Source organism: Giraffa tippelskirchi, chromosome 4 (genome assembly GCF_054371585.1).
Source record: "Giraffa tippelskirchi isolate mGirTip1 chromosome 4, T2T-mGirTip1v1.2.pri, whole genome shotgun sequence".
NCBI classification, from domain to species: domain Eukaryota; kingdom Metazoa; phylum Chordata; class Mammalia; order Artiodactyla; family Giraffidae; genus Giraffa; species Giraffa tippelskirchi.
The window spans coordinates 2,901,737-2,923,505 of NC_137278.1; the positions used below are offsets into that span (position 1 = coordinate 2,901,737).

The following is a 21,769-nucleotide window of genomic DNA, read 5'->3' on the forward strand; positions in this document are numbered from 1 at the left end:
GAAGCCCAAGAATACTGGAGTGGGTAGCCTAGCCCTTCTCCAGCGGATCTTCCCGACCCAGAAATTGAACCGGGGTCTCCTGCATTGCAGACGGATTCTTTACCAACTGAACTATGAGGGAAGCCCAGATGGAGAGGTAGAAAACTCAATAAAGGGGGTTTTAATGAGAAGGTCCTCACTGTGGGCAACTGGGACTCAGTCTTCCTGAGACCTCTGAGAAATGGGTGGAATCACGTCAGATTGTCCCACTGGGGAGCGAGGAGCCCAAGGTATGTAGCCCTTGAGTTCTGCTCCGTGCGGACTGGGTGTGTCCATTCACCTGCACGTTGGCTATGACCCATGGGTATCGGCGGAGGCCCAGAAGAAGGGGTGCGGGCAGTGGAGGCGGGAAGCCGGGGTCCGGTCTGCGTGCAGAAGCCATGCACTCCAGCTGCAGGTGGCCGTCAGCACCATCCCGCAGTCACCGCTCGCCCTGCTCCTGCACTCAGGCTTCCTGTTAAATCCGGCCAGCCTCCTCTGCCACCCCTGCGCACGTCCCTCAGCCCTGCCAGCCTGCCCTCCACTCTCAGTGTCGCCAAAACCTTCCTATGCCCCAAACGCCAAGGCAAGTGAGAAGCTGTGCACTGCAGTGAGGCCCCGGGAAGGGGCTGCAGCAAGCGGCTGCGGCCACCCTGAGATTCAAAGCGGTGAGAGCCAGGCTGCGGACAGGCAGCCCCACAGGATCCACCGTCGTGAAGGGAGGCAGCAGCCAGACACAGGCCCCTGGCTACGGGCCGCTGGGGCAAGGGTATCGGTTCCCTCCTGCCCACTAACTTCCGGGGGTGTCCACCCTGCGCCGGGCACGACCAGGATCCAGGAAGAACACAGCTGAACACCTGGGCAGGGTTCCACCCACCAGGGCACAGGGCCGTGGTGGACCAGAGGGCCTGGAGGGCTTGGATCGCACCCCGCAGAGGGCAGGGGCGGGCACCCTGTTCTCCCCGGGAGACCTGCCTGTGTCCAGGGTTTCCTCAAGGCCTGAATCAAGTCTGTCACTGTCAAAAACGCTTAGATCAGGAACTCCCAGGTAATAACCTAGATCCAGGTTCCCTGGGGAACGTCCAGGAGAACCGGGAACAGGAAAAGCTCTCGTGATCTGGAGACACCAGCCTGCTAAGGTCAGGCCCTTAGTAAGGACCCGGCTCTTTCCCGCTCCCGGGGAGGGTGGGCTTTGTGCTCAGCAGTTCCTTCCCAGATGCGGTAATTACTGGGTCCCGCCAGCACCTTCAGTGCGGCCCCCCGCGGTTGTGGAGAAGCTGATTATTATTATTGAGCCAGTACTTGGGGCGGACCATCTGCAGCCATGTCCAGCCTCGGGCCAACAAGGCACAAAGACACCATTGTGTCATTGTCCCCAGCACCTGCCTGCGGGCCCTGGGTCAGCGTGGGGCTCAGAGAGGGTGACTCAGACCCAGGACCTACACGGTCAGGGAGGAGGGAGGCCAGGATCTTGTTAGGGGGCAGCCGGCGCTGAGGCTAACCGAGCCGGGCGCAAGGAGGCTCAGCCTGGACCCCTGAGCACCAGCCCGCCTGTGGCCAGTTTGTGCCTCACTCGGGCCGTTTATCCAAATGGAATAGGCTGCAGGGTCTGTTCTCGGGGGACACAGGGGTCACAGCTGACGGGAGAGGGGACATTCCGGGGTGGTCGGGGTTCTGGAAGAATGAAAGAAGTCAGGGAGTGGCATGAGTGCGGGTCCCACTCCAGGCAGGAGGACGCAAGGCAGCGCCCAGGTTCGCTCCCCAGCACCTGCCTGCGGGCCCTGGGTCAGCGTGGGGCTCAGAGAGGGTGACTCAGACCCAGGACCTACACGGTCAGGGAGGAGGGAGGCCAGGATCTTGTTAGGGGGCAGCCGGCGCTGAGGCTAACCGAGCCGGGCGCAAGGAGGCTCAGCCTGGACCCCTGAGCACCAGCCCGCCTGTGGCCAGTTTGTGCCTCACTCGGGCCGTTTATCCAAATGGAATAGGCTGCAGGGTCTGTTCTCGGGGGACACAGGGGTCACAGCTGACGGGAGAGGGGACATTCCGGGGTGGTCGGGGTTCTGGAAGAATGAAAGAAGTCAGGGAGTGGCATGAGTGCGGGTCCCACTCCAGGCAGGAGGACGCAAGGCAGCGCCCAGGTTCGCTGAGCCTCCTGCGTGCCCAGGGGCCGACACGCACGGGTCCTCCCGAGGCTCATGGGACCCAGAGCCACAGAAGTGTGAGTTCCCCTCGGAGAGGGATCCTCTGAGGCCCCAGAGACCCAGTCACTAGTTTATTCTTTCAGACACAAACGTCCAGTGACCACCTACCACGTGGCCGGAACCCCCACTTTGGGGAAGTGCAGGTGCAACAGGGCAGAGGGGCAGTGAACCCCGTGTGCAGAAGCGAGCAGCCCCACTGGGAGGATAGCACGCGTTCACCTGGAAACCCAGCCCCGCCTGGGGTCCGGAATGAGGGGCGGGGAGGCCGGATTCCTCCTCCAGGGCCCCCGGGGGAACACACTCTGAAGAGGAGATACCCAGACTGACCCCAGGTCATAAGCCAGCACCCCCAGCCCCATGAGGACCCAGGGTTTGCTTCCCAGGCCTGGGACCAGCCAGGGCACGGGTGCCAGGCGGGTGAGAAGTTGGCTCTGGGGACCCCGGGACTCCGCCAGTCACACCCCGCGCTTCCCTTCTGAAGCTCAGTCCCTTGGGCGGGCTCCCGGAGAACTTCCCAGCCCAGGGCTCTGGGAGGGGCGCAGTGGAGGAGGGGAGGAAGCCTTGACCTGCCTTCTGGGCTCAGGGCAGAGACATTCACGCCCCCTTGCCCCCACACCCCTGGCTGACTCTGTCCTCCGGGCGGCTGTATGTGAGCCAGCACCCTCGGGAGGCGGACCCGGGACAGCATCGTGCGTCCTTTCCTCTGGGGCACCTGACAGCCGCTCCTCAGACGCCAGCGCTGAGCACACACACCCCCACTGGTGAGGACCAGGCAGGGTACTGGGTGGGCGGGGTGGGGTCCGTGCCAGGTTCTCTGGGTATAAACAGCCGCCCTGTGTGGAGCCGGCACAACCTCACCCTGACCCCCGGACCCGCCGGCAGCTGGGAGCCCAAAGCCCTGGAGATGAAGGCCCTACTCCTGACCATCGCCCTCAGCCTGCTCACTGCCCTGCGGGCCCAGGACCCCCCATCTTACCCTCTGGAGCCTCAGAATGTGAGCCTGGTGGAGGGGAAGGCGGTGAGCATGGGGGCTGCGTGACCAGGCCTGTCTCAGGAGATGGGCTCTGGCCCCGGGCTCCCCACAGGAAGGGGTCAGGGAGCAGGGGGCTCTCTGTTCCACTCTCAGTCAGGCCCTGGCGGGGCCCAGGGCTGCCCAGGGAGCAGCTCCAGCTCAGGGCCCAGGGAAGTGATTCCCAGGACCCCCAATGACACGGCTGCACCCTCTGCAGAGAAGATGCGTCGGGCGCAGAGCCTGCTCCCCAAAGAAGACAGGCATCCTGCCTCTGTCTAGCACCGGGAGCCCTGCACGCCAGGTTGTTCTGACCGACAGCGGGGGTGCAGACGTGCTGGAGCCCAGCCTGCGCTGGCGGAGGCAGGTGGTGGGTGCGGACGTGAACCTGGGCTGCCCCATGCTGGGGGCTCACGGCCTCGCCTTGCTCAGATTGCAGGGACCTGGTATGTGAAGGCCATGGTGACTGACAAGAACCTGCCTAAGGAGATAAGGCCCAAGGAGGTGTCCCCTGTGACGGTGATGGCCCTGGGCAGCGGGGACCTGGAAGTCAGGTTCACCCTCATGTGAGTGTCGCCACCCCTCCCCGATCCTGCTCCTGCTGTCCCCTTCCCTCCCCCTAAATGGACTGAGGGTGGCCTGGGGCCAGCCCCTCAGGACACCTCTTCCCACCCAGATCGGGGTGCTTGCTAAGATGCACATCCCCTGGACCTCAAGGGGAAAGTGTCCCGGGCGGCAGGGGTCGACGGTGCCATCTGGGGGATGCTGGGCGATAGGCCCACGTGCCAGGCGAGCTCGGGTGGGCCCAGGTGTGATTGCAGAGCATGGCTCCCTTGCTCCTCGTGTGTCCCAGGAAGGAGGACCGCTGCTATGAGAAGACAGAGAGGATGCAGCCGACCGCGGAGCCCGGAAAATACAGCTCCAGTGAGTCCCTGCCCATCCCCGCCCCGCAAGCAGGGCCCCGGCCTTGCCCTCCCCACGGGCGGCCTCGCTGCCCGGGGCCCCTGCCCTGTCCCCACTCAGAGGGTCTCACTCCTCCCTTCCCAGGGGTCTCGTCCTAACATCAGACACCATATGGGACAGGTCTCTCCACAACAGGATAAAGGACCGGGTGGTCCTGGCCGTCCACCCCACGGGGAAGCAAGGTTCGGGATGGGGAAGCAGGCGGGGCGGCTGCTGGAGCCCGGCCCAGCCTCCGAGCCCTTCAGCCTCTCTGACTCCACACCTCCGGCTGAGACTTTCCTAGGAGGAGGTTCCTCCCCGGGGTTACAGCCTTGGCTGGGGCAGCAGCCTGTCCTGGGCACAGACCCATGGGGTCCCTGGATGACGGGGAGCTGAGTACGGCTAGGGTGTCGAGAAGTCCGAATGTTCCACAATGTTCCTTAATGTGGTCTCCAGTATGTTGTCTAGGAACTGAGACAGCAAGATGCGTTTTCTCTGTCCATCCGCAGATGGTGGCAAGAAGCACGTGTACATCCTGGAACCGCCCGTCGAGGGCCACTACATCTTTTACTGCAAAGGCCAGCGCCAGGGGAAATCAGTCCGCATGGGAAAACTCATAGGTGAGGGCCCGCCCTCTTGCCCTCGGATGCCTGTGTCCTCACCCGCCCCACAGCCTCTGCCTCCAGAAGCCAGAGGAACCGCATCGTCCACTCCTGGTTCCAGAATGGAGACCACGTGGTCCGGCCCAGCAGCCAGTCCAGGCTCCTTCTGGGACTTGACCACTCCCAGGGGGATTCTGGTCACTGCACACGCAGAGTCCCACTTCCTGGGGTCTCAGGCCAGGGCCTGGTCAGCGTGCGGGAGGCAGGAGGTGCTGACGGAGGAACTCTCGGGGCAAGGACCCTCAAGGGGGGTGAAGTCCAGGGTTCTCTGGTCAGAGGGCAGCGCAGTTCCTCTGGGAGGCGAGCCCTTCCAGGTCAGGGGCCTGACGCTACAGGTGGCTCTGGGATCCGGCCCAGGTCCCCCCGGAACCCCCAGGGACTCGGGTGTCCCCCGGGGCCCCCCCACCTCCTTCCCCGGGACCTGTCGGCTGCGAGGGGCCCGTCTCCTCCGCGCCGGCTCGGCGTCCACCCCGGACGGAGCCCTCCTGCCCTCCGCCCTCCCTGGGAGCTGGGAGGGACCCTGCTTCCGGGTGTCCCCGAGACCAGACTCACCGAGGGCCCGGCCTGCAGGTAGGAATCCCGACGTGAACCCAGAGGCCCTGGAGGCTTTTAAGAAATTCGCACAGAGCAAGGGCTTGTCCCCAGAGGACGTCTTCACACCTAAGCAGACAGGTGAGGGGCCGGCCCTGCAGCACCCCCGGGTCCACTCTGCGCCCTCTTCACGCCCCGGGTCCCTCCTTCTCTCTCCCGGCCCTCCCCGGCCCCTCCGTGGGGAGACGTCAGCTCTGTGACGGGTCACAGGGAGCCCCGGGGACCCCGCTCTGGGTCTCCGTGACCCACGTCCGGGCTGCGGGCAGTGAGGGGTCCGGGCTCCTGTGTGGGGCATCTTCTCACTCCTGGCTTTCTCTTGGTCTCTACAGAAAGCTGCGACCCTGAAAGTGACTAGGGTGAGTGGTCCTTGAAGCCGTCGAGGGTCCTGGTTCAACGGGGCGTCAGGGTGTCCCGGGCTCCCCAGTGCAGGCGCGAGGGACCGTGCGTGGCCAGGAGGAGGTGTCTCGGCTCTGAGGGCCCCTCCGGCCGGCCCCTCCCTGCAGGGCCTGTCCCTGGGCTTCACTCTGCACCTCGGCACCCTCTCTGTGCTCAGGGCTCACTGTTGTGTAACTCCGGACGTCTGTGCCCGCCCACCTGTGCACCTGGTGGAAGGTGCATTCTGCCCCCCACGCTGCAGCCCTGGGGGCGGGGAGAGCCCCGTCTGCCCCCTTCCTTCATGGCCTTTCCCCTCCTCTCCAGGGCAGGGGGCACCGAGGCTCCACGGCCACCCCCGGGCAGCGCCATCAGGACCCGCCATCCTGCGGGACGTGGGAGGCGCCCCTGGGACCTGGGCCTCCCCACCCCTCTGCTCCCCCGCCCCCTTGCTCCCCCAGCCATCCCTCCCCTCTCCTGGCTTCAAATAAAAGGCTTCAGCGTCCCCGTTGGCTCTGCCTGTCTGTGGGGTCCCTCAGGGGGTGAGGGGGGAGGACAGGGAGGTGGAAGCCTCGCAGGAAGGACCAGAGGACCTGCTCGTGTCCTGGGTCCCCGTGGTTTGTGTCTCTGTCCGATGGGTCTGGGGGTCCGGGGAGAGGCGGGTGCTGGCAGCTCTGCCTGAGGTCCTGGGGGTCTCTGCAGGTCTGATGCCCACGAGCTCAGGTTTGGGTGGTCGTGTGGTTGGAGGGAGGGATCTGATGCCCACAAGCGCAGGTTTAGGTGGTCCTGAAGTTGGGGGAAGAATCTGATGCCCAAGAGTTCAGGTTTGGGTGGTCATGTGGCTGGGGGAAGGGCGTGATGCCCACAAGGGCAGATTTGGGTGGTCCCCTGGTTGGGGGGAGGGTTGTGATGCCCACGAGTGCAGGTTTGGGTGGTCCCATGGTTGGGGGGAGGGCTGTGATGCTCATGAGCGCAGATTTGGGTGGTCCCATGGTTGGGGGAGGAGTGTGAGGGTAGCAGGGTCAGCCCCAGGCCCAGGTGGGGACACATGTGCAGGTGGGGATTGCCCAGCCCCCTGGCCCCCCACAGGCCGAGGTAGGAGAGAGGGGAGGCCAGGCTGGCCCCGGCACACTAGGACAGGGACGGCCCGACACTGGGCCCTGGACCGGGATGCCTCTGCTGTTCCCCCCCGCCTGGCCTGGCTGCACACAGGCGCTGCCCCTGGGGAGGGGACCATGTCAGCAGTGACCTCCTGGCTTCTTCTGATGCCGACCCACAGTTTCCCCAGATCCCCCTGGGGCCTGGCATCAGCCGCCTGACAGCCAGCTGATGGTGACCAGGGTCTCTTTCCTTGTGGTGGGAGGAGACTCCCAGCCCAGCCTCCCTGCAGACTGGGGAAAAGGGGTCCCTCCACACAGGGTCAGTGGGACTCCCCAGTGGGGGCGGCCGGCTCTCCGGGACCCTCCTGGACACAGCAGGCCCCACATGGGGATACCAGGTTCTGGGCACTGGGTGTGTTGGTTCCTGACAAGGAGACACCAGGCAGGGGTTCCCCTGCGGTGTGAGCCTCTCACCAGTGTGGGGGCTCCTGGGGCCCAGACCTTCCCAGGCCTTGGTGGCATATGTCCACTTTCCATTGTGACAACTCTCCTGGCCCCACTGTCCCTGCCACAGTGCGAGACCATCGAGCCGGGAGCCTGACCAGGGGTCACGGTGAAGGCTGCCTGGTCCTCGGGCTCCTGTCTTGGGATCCGGGCCTGGCACCATCTGTCCACCTGGTGCTGACCTGTCCCTAAGCGATGGGTCCCCTCTGACCTGACTGTCCCCTAGGAGGCAGAGAAGCGGCCGGGGGCTGGCAGGGCCAGGGCTCAGAGTCCTGATATTTGGGGGTAAGACTCGTGGTGGGGGTGCGAGGGCCTGCCCGGTGACAGTCCTGCTCAGACCTGCCCAGGGGACCTCCCTCCACTCACCTGGAGAGACCTGGGCCCAGCTGGGGGGCCCAGTGTCCAGCTCCGGCTTCTATGGAGATGGTTTTCGTGGTCCGTCTTCCTGGGGAGAGGCTGCAGGGCCCACAAGGAGACGCTCTCCTCTGTCTGGAAACCAAGCCCAGCTCTGGCCCAGTGTTGTACGCTCCTCAACCACCCTGGCCCTGCCTGGAGGGGTCCAGGGACAGCTTTGCGCTGGGCCGGGGGCTGCGGGGAGGATGGTCAGGGCAAAATGAGCTGGGGGCCCGCAGGATCGGAAAAGAATCCTGTAAGCGCGCTTCCCACGGGAGGGACCAGGAGGACCTCGGGGGGCTGTGTCCAGGGCTTGTGTCCCACTGTCAGCCACGGGGCTCGTCCCCAGCTGGACCTGGTTCTGGCGTGGAGGCCGAGGAGTGGCGCCAAAGGGCCACGAGCTGGACTGACCCTCAGGCTCCCGGCCACTGCCCTTCCACCCTGAGACCCCCCAGGGGTAGGGAGACCAAGCCCTTCCTTCCCACCCCCGCGCCGCGAGGGGCGACCAGCCTGCGTCCACTCCGGAAACTGGGGGTGTTCCTCCCTGACAAGGAGACGCCAGGCAGGGGTTCCCCTGCGGGGTGAGCCTCTCACCAGTGTGGGGGCTCCTGGGGCCCAGACCACCGCAGGCCTTGGACTTCCCTGCCGGCCCAGTGCTTAAGACTCTACCTTCCAATGCAGGCGACGTGGTCCAGTCCCTGCTCGGGGAACTAGATCCCACACGCCACATGGCCAAAAAAATAATAATACTTAAAAAAAGTTTTAAGCAAAAAGGAAATATGTATACATACAGTCTCAAGATCACAGAGATACTAAGTGATGTAGCTATAAAGTTGACACGAGGCTGTGTGACGGTCCTTCATAACCTCTCTCCAGTCCACATTCCTGCCTTGCACTCGGGTGTGGCAGGCCAGTCCCTGCCCTGCGGATCTGGGTGGACCCCGGGGGAGCACCATCCTTGAGGGATTCTCCAGGTGATTCTGAGGAGCCCTAAAGGGTGAGAACCACTCCCTTAATAACGGGGAATGCCAAGATGGACTCACGTTTGTTTCAGAGAAAAGAAGAATTGGGTCACATTTGCACTGGAGACTTCTCTCTGGCAGCTGAACGTGCCATGGGGAGGGGAGGGGTGTTTCAGTCATCTTGCCCATAAACACTTATTTGCGGGTCTAGAACGAGGGAAATGCTATGGGGAACACAACAGAAGAGGTGGATTTAAGAGATTGTTTTGGGGGTGAAGATGTCAAGACCGTGTAGACACGACACACTGACCCCAGGTTTCCCTGCTGCCAAACAGACAGAGCTCTGGGGCACAGAGGTGACGGGGTTGGGGGAGAGAACCCCGTTCAGGCTGACCTGTCCAGGGGGGCCAGGTGTCCAGGAGGCCGACCCTGCAAGTGCTCCTGGCTCTGGTGACCAGCCTGGACCCACAGCCCAGAAGCCAACACCACTATCTGGGGCCTACCAGGAACCGTCCAGCCAGAACACACGGGGCCTTCCTGCTTGGCCTCGGGTGGAAGAAGGCCTCCCATTGTGCTCGTAGAGGAAGCCACCAGGGGCCCAAGGATGGGCCAGGGGGATTCGGGGAACCGTGTGGCCGGGAGCCCGGCCTGGGCTGACTGGCTGGCCGTCCTCCTATATGAGGCCCCGAGCCCAGCCTTGTGAGCTGCTCCGAGCTCAGGGAGAGGCCCGGCCGCCTGACCCCGACCCGCCAGCAGCACTTTGGGGGTGGGGGAGCGGAGAGCACTGCCTGGACGTGGGGGTGTCCAGGCCCGGACACGAGCCTTCCATGCACGGCTGCCTCCAGCCTCACGCCGGAGCGGGGGCAGCGTGAATTCCTCCAAGACCATCCTCGTGGGTCGGTTCTGGCTCAAAAGACCAGGCCTGCCCCTGCTCACACGTCTCTCTGAGCCCCCGGGCCCTCTGCTGGTGATGCAGGGACCAGGGCGTCGCCGGAGAGAGCACACACAGCGTCTTCTTGTTCTGACTTTTCCATGACCGTTTGCAACATGTGCGGCTTTCTGGTGAATTATTAAAAAAAAAAAGTGGAGACTCAGTGTCCAGGGTCAGAGCCTCTTGTCTGCTTGTGGACAACTGTCTTTAAACAGAAACAAAAGGATGCAAGAGAAATTGCTGGTGGCTCTTCCCCTGCAAACAGTCTTGTTTCTCACGCTCGCACTCATGGCGGGCCATCCCGACCCTCTTCCAAGTCCAGTCACTCCCCATGGCCTGTGTCCTCGGTCTCTGCCCTCTCAGCTCCTCCTTCCCACATGTAAACCCCCTCTTCCGCCTTCCTTCAGCTCTTTCCGCCCTGACCCCGAGTGCTCAGCGTGTTGCTCTGCTGTTCAGAGCCCAGAGTCCAGCCCCAGTTCCTCGCGGCCATCTGTAACATCTGCCTCTGCCCTGCCCACCTGGCCGTCTTCCCACCTGGCCTCTCACCTTCAGCGGGGGCTTGGGTGTTGCAGGACTCGGTCTCTCCTTTCCTACACTCAGCAGCACGTCTGTCATCTTCAACAAGGATGAAAACAAAACAAAAAATAAAATGGAGAAACTCAACAAATCCAGGCACCTGTGTCCCAGATGTGGGGGTGGGATGAGGCATGGAGGGTTTAGCTCACCTGCCACAAACGCCTGGGAGACACACAAGTCAAACATTTCAGGAACCATCAGTGGCCACAGATCGAGGGGAAGTTATTCAAAAGAATCGTAAGGGACTGATGATGCTGTTCGACGGTAACCTAATGTGCTTAAAGCCCCAGATGGATAATTTTCAAGGCAAATATAACCTGATGCAGAGACAACTCTTTTGAAAAGACCCTGATGCTGGGAAAGATTGAGGGTAGGATGAGAAGAGAGTGACAGAGGATGAGATAGTTGGATGGTGTCATTGACTCAATGGACATGAGTTTGAGCAAGCTCTGGGAGATGGTGGAGGACAGGGAAGCCTGGAGTGCCGTGGTCATGGGGCTGTCAACAACAACAGCAACAATAAGTGCCCCAAACAGAGGAGAGCAACTAGAGGAAAAGGAGACAAGTCCCTCATCAAGACAGACGGAGCTCCCACCCCAGCACCTCCAACCCAGCATCCAGAAGGCAGCTTTCTGGGAATCCCTGCTCCTTTAGGGAGTAAGGAGCTCCTGGGATGGGGGGCGGAAGCAGAGCTTCACATTCTCCTACAGCCCTGGGCAAAGGTCTCCGGCCAAGCCTGATGAGAAAGCATGTGAAGGAAGCTGTAACTCTAATATTTAGTGTTTGCATAGCACAGAGGAGAGTTCTGTGTGCCTGACACACAACTGGTCATTTCACATATCTCGTTTGCTCACTGAGGTCCAGAGCGCCCCACCAATCCAACAGTGGGCTCTGCCTGGGTCGGCAGCTGCCCCAACATCCGTGTACCGCCCACCCCACCTCCTGCTTTTATGGTCAAGACATTCTGTGCATCTACATGAAACCCTAAATGCCCAGCTGTTAATAGAAGTGGGGTCTGACTGCTCACTGCTTCAAAGCCGGTAAAGAGGCCAAGGTGGTGTCCAAAGGAAGACTTGCTTTACTTTGGAGGCTGGCAACCAGGGGAGTGGGGATCAGGGCAGGGGAGGGCAGACCCGTGTCCAAAAGCTGACCACCCTCCACTGATGACCAAAGGGCTAGAGCTTCTAAAGATGGAAGGAGGGGGCTACATGCAGAAATAGCAGTCAGCTGTTGAGAGCCGTTCTGGATCTGCTGCCGGATGACAAAGTCACGGCACCACTCAGGAAGAAACTGCACAGCGGTTTCTCTCCAGGATCGGAACCTTCCCTCCTTCCTGTTTCTATGCTTTTGTTGTGGCTAACTCTGTTTCATTCTTTGATGGCTGCAGTTATAGGGGCTTCCATGATGAGGTCACGAGAGTCCAGGGAAAAGAAAAATGATCCCTCGCCCCAGAGAAACATTCCAAAAATGATTAAACCTACTGGGGCCCCTGACTGGTGGGTCCCTAACACTCAGCCAGGGAATAAGGCCATGATCATTTGGAAAACAAGCCCTAAGCCTATTGTGACCTGGCCTCATGAGGAGATTATTATTGATGACTGGAAAACTTGGGTCATGTATCAGGGAAAATTACAGAAACTAAGCCAATTACCTTTTCTCATAAAGATTGGGACTCTAGAGATATTTGTGCCCCTTAGAATCTAAGTGTAAACAGAAAGAAATATATGAATTGTATTATAAATAGTTTCTAGGTAAGCTGCAGAAATAATTATTTCCCTGTCAGAAATAATCTTGTGGTATGTGGGTAGATGGTAAACAAACCACCACTCACAATGGCTGTGCTGAGGAACTCTTGACCTTAGACACCGCTATCGTCCTTATTCACTGAAGCAAGACGCTGTGTTTGCTGTAGTAGCAGGCTGCACAGAATAAGTAGATGGAACAATACGATTCATAGACTATGTTTTAGTAGAATAAAACTAGATTTCGGGGTAAACATGTAACCAAAATGTAACAAAGGACTAGGAAAAAAAACTTTTAACACATCTTAGAATCGGGGGATATTGATCTGAATGGAACAATATTGTAAGAGTCATTACGTAGAAGAGCATGTGCTATATAAATAGAAACTGAAAGCAATAAAGACTATGGTCCTTGGGCCATAAAAAAAGGCTCTGTTTCTTTCTTTCCTCTCGCTGACGCCATTCATGCCTTGGGTACCCCTGGACCAGCTGGAGCAGGACTCTGGCAGTCAGCTCTGACAATCGTCTTGAAATTGGTCATGTGGTGATCTGACCAGCATCATCTTGCTTGTTTTAAGAAGAATTAATCTTCAATTCCAGGGTCAATTTGTTCCCATTTTCTTGAGGCCAGTTCTTGGAATTGTGGCAGCCTAATACTGTGAAAGAGCTGCACTCAATATGTCAGCAAATTTGGAAAACTCAGCAGTGGCCACAGGACTGGAAAAGGTCAGTTTTCATTCCAATCCCAAAGAAAGGCAATGCCAAAGAATGCTCAAACTACTGCACAATTGCACTCATCTCACACGCTAGTAAAGTAATGCTCAAAATTCTCCAAGCCAGGCTTCAGCAATACGTGAACCATGAACTTCCAGATGTTCAAGCTGGTTTTAGAAAAGGCAGAGGAACCAGAGATCAAATTGCCAACATCTACTGGATCATCGAAAAAGCACGAGAGTTCCAGAAAAACATCTATTTCTGCTTTATTGACTATGCCAAAGCCTTTGACTGTGTGGATCACAATAAACTGTGGAAAATCCTGAAAGAGATGGGAATACCAGACCACCTGACCTGCCTCTTGAGAAACCTGTATGTAGGTCAGGAAGCAACAGTTAGAACTGGACATGGAACAACAGACTGGTTCCAAATAGGAAAAGGAGTACGTCAAGGCTGTATATTGTCACCCTGCTTATTTAACTTATGTGCAGAGTACATCATGAGAAACGCTGGGCTGGAAGAAGCACAAGCTGGAATCAAGACTGCTGGGAGAAATATCAGTTACCTCAGATATGCGGATGACACTACCCTTATGGCAGAAAGTGAAGAACTAAAGAGCCTCTTGATGAAAGTGAAAGAGGAGAGTGAAAAAGTTGGCTTAAAGCTCAACATTCAGAAAACTAAGATCATGGCATCCAGTTTCATCACTTCATGGCAAATAGATGGGGAAATATGGGAAACAGCTGCTGACTTTATTTTTGGGGGCTCCAAAATCACTGTAGATGGTGATTGCAGCCATGAAATTAAAAGACTCTTACTCCTTGGAAGGAAAATTATGACCAGAAGGCAATGGCAACCCACTCCAGTACTCTTGCCTGGAAAATCCCATGGATGGAGGAGCCTGGTGAGCTGCAGTCCAGGGGTCGCTACGAGTCGAACACGACTGAGCGACTTCACTTTCACTTTTCACTTTCACACACTGGAGAGGGAAATGGCAATCCCCTCCAGTATTCTTGCCTGGAGAATCCCAGGGACGGAGGAGCCTGGTGGGCTGCTGTCTATGGGGTCACACAGAGTCGGACACGACTGAAGCGACTTAGCAGCAGCAGCAGACAGCATATTAAAAAGCAGAGACATCACTTTGTCAACAAAGTCCATCTAGTCAAGGCTATGGTTTTTCCAGTGGTCATGTATGGATGTGAGAGTTGGACTATAAAGAAAGCTGAGCACCAGAGAACTGCTGCTTTTGAACTGTGGTCTTGGAGAAGACTCTTGAGAGTCTCTTGGACTGCAAGGAGATCCAACCAGCCCATCCTAAAGGAGATCAGTCCTGAGTGTTCTTTGGAAGGACTGATGTTGAAGCTGAAGGTCCAGTAATTTGGCCACCTGATGTGAAGAGCTGACTCATTTGAAAAGACCCTGATGCTGGGACAGATTGAGGGCAGGAGAAGGGGATGACAGAGGATGAGATGGCTGGGTGGCATCACCGACTCAACGGACATGGGTCTGGGTGGACTCTGGGAGTTGGTGATGGACAGGGAGGCCTGGCGTGCTTCGGTTCATGGGGTCACAAAGAGCCGGACACGACTGAGCAACTGAACTGAGCTGAACTGAACTGAATGTCGAGTCTGGTCATCATGTAGTTAACTGCTCCCATCTGCTGGAGGTTTTGGTATCTATAAGACAGCTCCCAGGATATGGCTCAGAATATCATCTACAGCCCTTGAAGAGGAACCAGAGGTCCTTGACTTTGCTTAATGACTGAACTATTATTATTTTGTCCTGATTAAACGTTCTTGGCTGAAGTTTTCTACAGACAAAAGGCAGGTGGAGGACATGGCAGAGAGGACCACAGGTCCTGATCTGTTTCATAGTTGTCCCTAGAATCCAACAGCCCTGCAAGCATCCGGGCTAATGTTAGACCCAGAAGACGTCTCCAATAATAAAGATCAAGAGCAACAACGATTTCTGTGTACATGATGAAGTCTCTTAAAAGCTCTTTCCTTAAGTTCTCTAGAGGGAGCACTGCTCATGAAGAAAAGGGAAAGCAGAAGCTCAGGTGCACTGCCTGCTGACTTTCCCGGGAGAGAGAAGAGAAGAGCACATAGGTGTGTTTGGAAAAGGAAGTCCTCCAGGAATGCGCGGGCACTGCCGAACTGGGTCCTGGGGGGAAGCGGCCGGAGAGAGTCGGGAGAGAACGGAGCCTTCTGTGAGCGAACTGTTCATGTGACTCAGCTTCTGAATCAGTTAATGGCTTAAGACCAGGGGCTTCCCCGGGCTTCCCTGGTGGTTCAGATGGTAAAGAATCTGCCTGCAACGCAGGAGATGCAGGTTCAATCCCTGGGTCAGGAAGATCCCCTGGAGGAGGAAATGGCAGCCCACACCAGTATTCTTGCCTGGAGAATTCCATGGACAGAGGAGCCTGGCGGGCTACAGTCCGTGGGACCACAAAGAGGTGGACGTGACTGAGCAAATGAGCACACACTCATTAAATTTTGGGGGGATACGTATACCTGTGCCTAATTCTTGTTGATGTATGGTGAAAACCATCACAATATTGTGAAGTTCAGTTCAGTTGCTCAGTCATGTCCAACTCTTTGCGACCCCATGAACTGCAGCACATCAGGCTTCCTTGTCCATCACCAACTCCCAGAGTCCACCCAAACTCATGTCTGTTGAGTCGGTGATGCCACCCAACCATCTCATCTTCTGTTGTCCCCTTCTCATCCTGCCCTCAATCTTTCCCAGCATCAGGGTCTTTTCAAATGAGTCAGGTCTTCGCATCAGGTGGCCAAAATATTGGAGTTTCAGCTTCAACACCAGTCCTTCCAGTGAACACCCAGGACTGATCTCCTTTAGGATGGACTGGTTGGATCTCCTTGCAGTCCAACGGACTCTCAAGAGTCTTCTCCAACACCACAGTTCAAAAGCATCAATTCTTCTGCGCTCAGCTTTCTTTATAGTCCAACTCTCACATCCATACATGACTACTGGAAAAACCATAGCCTTGACTAGATGGACCTTTGTTGGCAAAGTAATGTCTCTGCTTTTAAATATGCTGCTAGGTTGGTCACAACTTTCCCTCCAAGGAGTAAGCGTCTGTTAATTTCATGGCTGCGATCACCATCTGCAGTGATTTTGGAGCCCAGAAAAATAAAGTCTGTCACTGTTGCCACTGTTTCCCCATCTATTTGCCATGAAGTGATGGGACCAGATGCCATGATCTTAGTTTTCTGAATGTTGAGCTTTAAGCCAACTTTTTCACTCTCCTCTTTCAGTTTCATCAAGAGGCTTTTTATTTCTTCTTCACTTTCTGCCATAAGGGTGGTGTCATCTGCATATCTGAGGTTATTGATATTTCTCCCGGCAATCTTGATTCCAGCTTGTGCTTCCTCCAGCCCAGCGTTTCTCATGATGTACTCTGCATATAAGTTAAATAAGCAGGGTGACAATATACAGCCTTGACGTACTCCTTTTCCTATTTGGAACCAGTATGTTGTTCCATGTCCAGTTCTAACTGTTCTAATTGTAAAGTAATTATCCTCTAATCAAAATAAATAAATAAAAAATTTTAGTATTAAAAATAATTTTGAAATGATCAATCTTGATAGTATCAATATAAATGATTTTATAATTTTTCTCATAATCTATTCATGTTGCTATGATAACTTTTATCAATAGATTTACAAATATGAAAACTTACCATCCTAGAATGAACCTCTGTGTATCACCCTTTAAAACTGTTGCTTTCTTCTATTTGATAATATTTTAGTTAGTATTTTTAGATACTAAAAAAGAGACATCTGTAAATTTCTTGTTAGGTTTTGGGAGTCTTACCTTCATAAAAATGATGAAAAGTTCCCCTAATTTTCTAGCATTCTAACTAACTGATCTTTAAACTTGTGCAAAATTTTCCCTGTAAAACTGTCCAGAACTGGTATTTTTGTTGGGGGGGGGATAACTCTTTATTTTTTCTAGATTTTCTAGAAAATTAGTCCATTAACATAGCTTTTTCACTGTCAGGTTGGGTAATTTGTATTTTTCTAGAAAATTACCTGCTTCATGGAAGTTTTCATTTTTCCCCATGGAGTTAAGCAAACCTTTTCTTTCTAATGGTTTTTCAGTTTCATCTCCTTTTGTGGTTACTTTCACAATAGCATTTATTATTTCATGTGTTTTTCTCCTTTTTAAGATTGCCACCTAAAGTGTATCTATTTCATTGATAGTTCTGAAGAATTACCACTTGGTCAGATATAACACACTTCCGTTCGGTTTATCTGTTGATTTGTGGCTGTGCACGCCGGCTCTCTCTAGTTATGGGGTGTGGGGGCTAGCTACTCTTGGTCGCGGTGCCTGGGCTCTAGGCTTGTGGGGTTCGGTAGTTGTGGCCCACGGGTTCAGTTACCCCTTGACCTGTGGAATCTTCCCAGACCAGGGATGGAACCCGTGTCCCCTGCACTGCCGGGCAGATTCTTAACCACTGGACCGACCACCAGGGAAGTCCTCATCTTTCGAACTTTAATTCAGTAGTTTCTGCTTTTATATTTGCCTCTCCTTCCTTATTCTCTTGTGTTTATTTTGTGTTTACCCCCTATTTTTCAGCACTATGGCTAATTAACTCCTTTTCATCTTGTCTACTTAGATTATTTTTAGGACAACAGGTTCTCCTGGGAGCACTCCTTTAAAGGGGTCCCTCAGGTTCTGATAGGCTGTGCTCTCCTTTTGATTTTCTCATATTCTTTCATTTTCTCTTTAACTCAAGAGCTGCGCTGCAATCTTCATCTTCTTGTAGTAAAAGGAACAATAGAATAGTCTGACTTGTGAAGGAGGAGGCTCGGATTTTGATCACCCTAAAACGTGAGTTGCAGGGGCAGAAAGTGTCCCTTTTCCAGGCTCGTTATGTGTATCAAGTCCTTCTGGTGGGGGAGGCAGGCTGGGGGACGACAGGGCGTGTGTTCAGGACTCCGAGTTCCACTTTTTGACTCTGTGCAAATATGCATCGGCACCACCTCAAAGCCGTAACCACCGCCCGCAGCCCGGGGAGCTGGGGCTCTCTCTCTCCTGCCTTCCACCGTTGACTAGGAGACAGCTGCCACACTGCCTTCAATTGGGGTTTTTGGCAAGTTCCAGATGGAGCCAAAAATTGAGCCAGCGAGACACAAGGACCCATTGTGAGGAATGGCCTGGAGGTCTGTGGAATCTGGCAGGCCTGGGGCCCACCCTGGGCTCAGGAGGATGGCCCCATGCCAAGCCTTGGGAGCCCTGGAAGGAGGAAGTGATGCCATGTCCCCGAGCCAGCTTCTGGCTGACCTGGCTCAAGGCCAACGTTGGTCACTAACAGTGGTGTAGCTAGGTCAGGTCCTTGGTACTGTGTGTCTCATTCTTGCCACCGGTGTGGGAGGCAAAAGTGACAATGGACATGAAAGCACCTTGAAAGTCAGAGGGATCATGAGAAAGAGAAGCCAAATGGCCCATCCGATATGAGTTAAGTGATTCATCCACACACCCATACATCTATCCATCCCCCTACCTCCTATCCAATCATCCACTCACACTATCCCTCCCTCCCTCCATCCCTCCATCCATCTACAGACTCATCCATCCACTCATCCATCCATCCACCCATCCTCCATCTCTCCATCTGCCTGTCCATCCATCCTTCTGTCAGTCTCTCTATCTATCTTTCCATCCACTCACACATCCACTCATCCATTCATCCAACCATCCATCCTTCAGTCCTTCTATCCATCCATCCATCCATCCACTCACACATCTACCCATCCTCCATTCAGCTCATCCATCCACCCACTCATCCATTCATCCATCCAGACTGTAAGAACGTGTGTGGTGTTTTAACCCACCACCAGGAAGCTCCCAGGGCTGCAGGAGCAGACTGCCTTAGACCAGTGTCTCAGACAGCACACTCTGCCTCTTAGTCCGGGGGTTGGGAGTCTGATGACCAGGTGTGGGACCTTCAGAGGCTCTGGCAGAGAATCTGGGGCCGGCCCCTATGGGCTCCTGGAGGCATCTGTAGGGTGGAGGCCCCTGGTCTGCTTCCACCCTCAGGCCCACGCCTCTTGGGTTTGGACTATGGTCCCAAAGGCCCCTCCCTGCGTAGCTCCAGGAGCCCAGGTGTAGGAGTTCAGGGGGCCAGCTTTCAGCCTCAGCGAGCTGCTCACTGCCTGCCAGCCTCCTAGGGCCTGGAGGGAGCTCCACCTGGGGACTGGACTCCTGGGTCCTCAACCCCCTCCCCTGCACTTCTGCAGGTCCACCCTGCACCCCGCTCTGTGCCCAGGGAGCCCAGCCTGTCTGCATCCCCTGAGGTGCCAGCCCCCTCCAGTCACTTCTCCTGCCCCCACATGTCCCCCAGGCCTGCCCCCTTGCGTAAATCTTCCGGAAAACTCACCTGCCTCAGTCTCTACTTCCCATCTCTGGGACATGCTCTCATTTAGGGGCTGCGGACCCCCTGCACCAGCGCTTCCTGAAGCAGGCCTAGGTCCCGGATGGGCTGGGCTTGGGGGTGGAAGAGGCGGCTGCCCACGCTGAGGTCACTTAGAGCCAGCCTGACAGGGTGGCATTGGAAAGGAGCAAGGTTCCAGTGAGGGGTTGAGCCAGAGCCATCTGGGCACCCTGTGAGGTCTGAGCGCGTGGGCTAGCGCTGCCCCCTGGAAGGTGCCCCTGGACCACTCGGACCTCGACCGAGATGTTGGCCTTTCCCACGGATGTGACAATGGGAGCAAGATGGTATGTGTGGAGGGGGTCACTTGGGCCACCCAGTCACGGAGCACACGCGGCCCAGGGCGTGCACACTCGGGTAGCTGTGTGAACCAGGTACACACCCACGGGGACAGCACACTCAGGGGACCCGTCAGGAGTGAGTGATGCGAGCCCTTTGTGCAGGCAGACGGCCACTCCCTGGCCATGTCCCTGGGTCCTGGCAGGCATGGGGCTCTCTGGCCACTGGCTGACCCATGGACCCGCCCTCCAGGACACCCTGTCCTCAGTGCTGGCTCTCACTTGCCCGTCGTTGTCCAACAACCCGACCCAGGAAGTGTTTCTGATGCTGGCAGCCAGCCTGGACCCGAAGCCCAGACCCTCCCTGACTAGGGCTTGTCAGGAACCATCAGGGCCCAGGACACAGGGGGCCTTCCTGCTTGGCCTCGAATGGAAGGCAGTGACATCGGTTCAGAGGGAGGGCCTTGTGCTGTCCTGGAAGATAGCGCCCTTGTGGCCCCAAGGGTGAGTCATGGATGATTCGGGGAACTGCGAGGAGGTGGGGGGGATGGCCCGGCCATGGCTGGCTGGCCGGCCCTCCTCCTGTTAAGACCCTGAGCCCGCTGCTTCGGACTTCCCGTGTCTCCTGAGTTCAGAAACGCGACCCTGGCTGCAGCCATGAAGTGCCTCCTGCTCGCCCTGGGCCTGGCCCTTGCCTGTGGCGTCCAGGCTGCCCACATCCCCCAGACGGCAGAGGACCTGGACATAAGAAAGGTATGGGGTCTGGTGTGGAGGATGGGTGCCAGGGGCTGGGGTCCGGGGCTGAGAGGGGGCAGGAAAGCCTGGACCGTGGAAGTCTAACGCGGGACCAAAGGAGGCGACCACCTGGTCCCGCAGACGTTGGAGGGACTTGTCTCCAGCCACCGGGCCTGGAGACTTTCCCAGTCTGTCCCAGGCTTCCCCAGACTTTCCCGTTTCCCTGTCTGTCCCGGGATGGATTCGTCCTCAGACGGTCCACACCCTGAATGGGGGCTGACTTAGGACAGTGAGGGGCCAGGGGGGTAGGCAGAGACAGTGGTTTTTCCAAATATTCAAGAACCTCCCCCCTCCCACCCACGTGTCCGCACACAGCAGGTGGTCCCCAAGTGCACCCGGAAGCTGAGTGTATCACACGTCCTGAGAACCCTGGCCGTGTGGGAGACAGCCTGGCCCGGCCGGGGTGGTAGAGGGCCCACTGTGAGGCTGGGGCCCCCTTCCTGCCCCCGGAGTACAGCCCAAGGTCCCTCCCCAGGTGGCAGGGACATGGCACGCCGTGACACAGCGGCCAGCGACATGTCACTTCTGGACGCCAAGAGCGGCCCCCTGAGAGTGTATGTGGAGTAGCTGAAGCCCCTCCCGAGGGCAACCTGGAGATCCTGCTGCAGAAATGGTGGGCGTCCCCCCCCACAATTTGGAACTCCCCGTACCCAGGGCTGTGGACCCCCCAGGGGTGGGCTGTAGGCAGGAGCAGGGCCCCAGGGGTGGGGAAGAGGGCTCAGAGGTCCCTGTGTCCTCGGAGCCTGGCCCAGGGCTCTGGGGCAAAAAGACCATCACACAGAGTGGTCCTGGGGTCAGTGTGGGGAGAGACCCGTGTGGAGGACGCCGGGCATCAGGGCCTGGGCAGTTGCTGCCAGGAGTCCTGTCTGCCCCAAAGAGGGGGAGCCGGAGACTTGAGGAATTCTGAGCCATCATGAGCCCAGCATCCTCGGAAGCGCTGTGTCCAAGCCCCGCATGGACAGGGTTAGTGTTGAGCGGCCCTGTGCCCTTGGCCTCCGGCCGCTGGCCTGCTGGGTTCCGGCCAGCTCTGCCTGCCCTGCTGTCCCTCTCCTGGGTCGCCTGCTGGCGTCCATGGAAGGCTGCGCCTGCTCAAGCCAACACCTGAGGACTGTGCCCTGGCCAGCCCAGGCACACGCCTGCCCTGTGGACACTTCCCTGAGCCCAGCTCCTGTCCCTCTGCAGGGTTCACGAATGACCCCCTTCCCCCTGCAACCACCTGGCTTTTCAGGGAAAACCACGAGTGTGTGGAGAGGACCCTCATGGCCCAGAAGACTGAGGACCCTGCTGTCTTCACGGTCGACTGTGAGTGCCCCCAGCCCAGGCCCCGTGTGCCCTCGGGGCAGCCCCAGCCCACACAGGGCCCCGCCCGATGCTCTGAGATGCTCACCGTCCTGGCAGCAGGAGTCAGCTGGAGTCTGTGGCCTAGACCTGCATACCAGGCCCTGCCCCCCGCCCCCCACGGAGGTCATTCCCGGGGTGACGAGGCCCGAGGCCCCCACGCCCTCCTGCCCTGTCTACACCC

At 57.2% G+C, this 21,769-nt stretch overlaps 1 protein-coding gene across 1 annotated transcript; it reads left to right on the forward strand.

The window, feature by feature from the left end:
• The first annotated feature begins 339 nt into the window (after nucleotides 1-339).
• Nucleotides 340-5,778, forward strand: LOC145544871 (von Ebner gland protein 2-like). Its single transcript, XM_081588262.1, has 8 exons — nucleotides 340-608; nucleotides 3,102-3,237; nucleotides 3,449-3,598; nucleotides 3,661-3,794; nucleotides 4,082-4,152; nucleotides 4,680-4,790; nucleotides 5,403-5,504; nucleotides 5,753-5,778. Exons 1-8 carry the CDS (start codon nucleotides 340-342, stop codon nucleotides 5,776-5,778), a joined length of 999 nt encoding a protein of 332 aa, XP_081444388.1.
• Nucleotides 5,779-21,769: the final 15,991 nt, after the last annotated feature.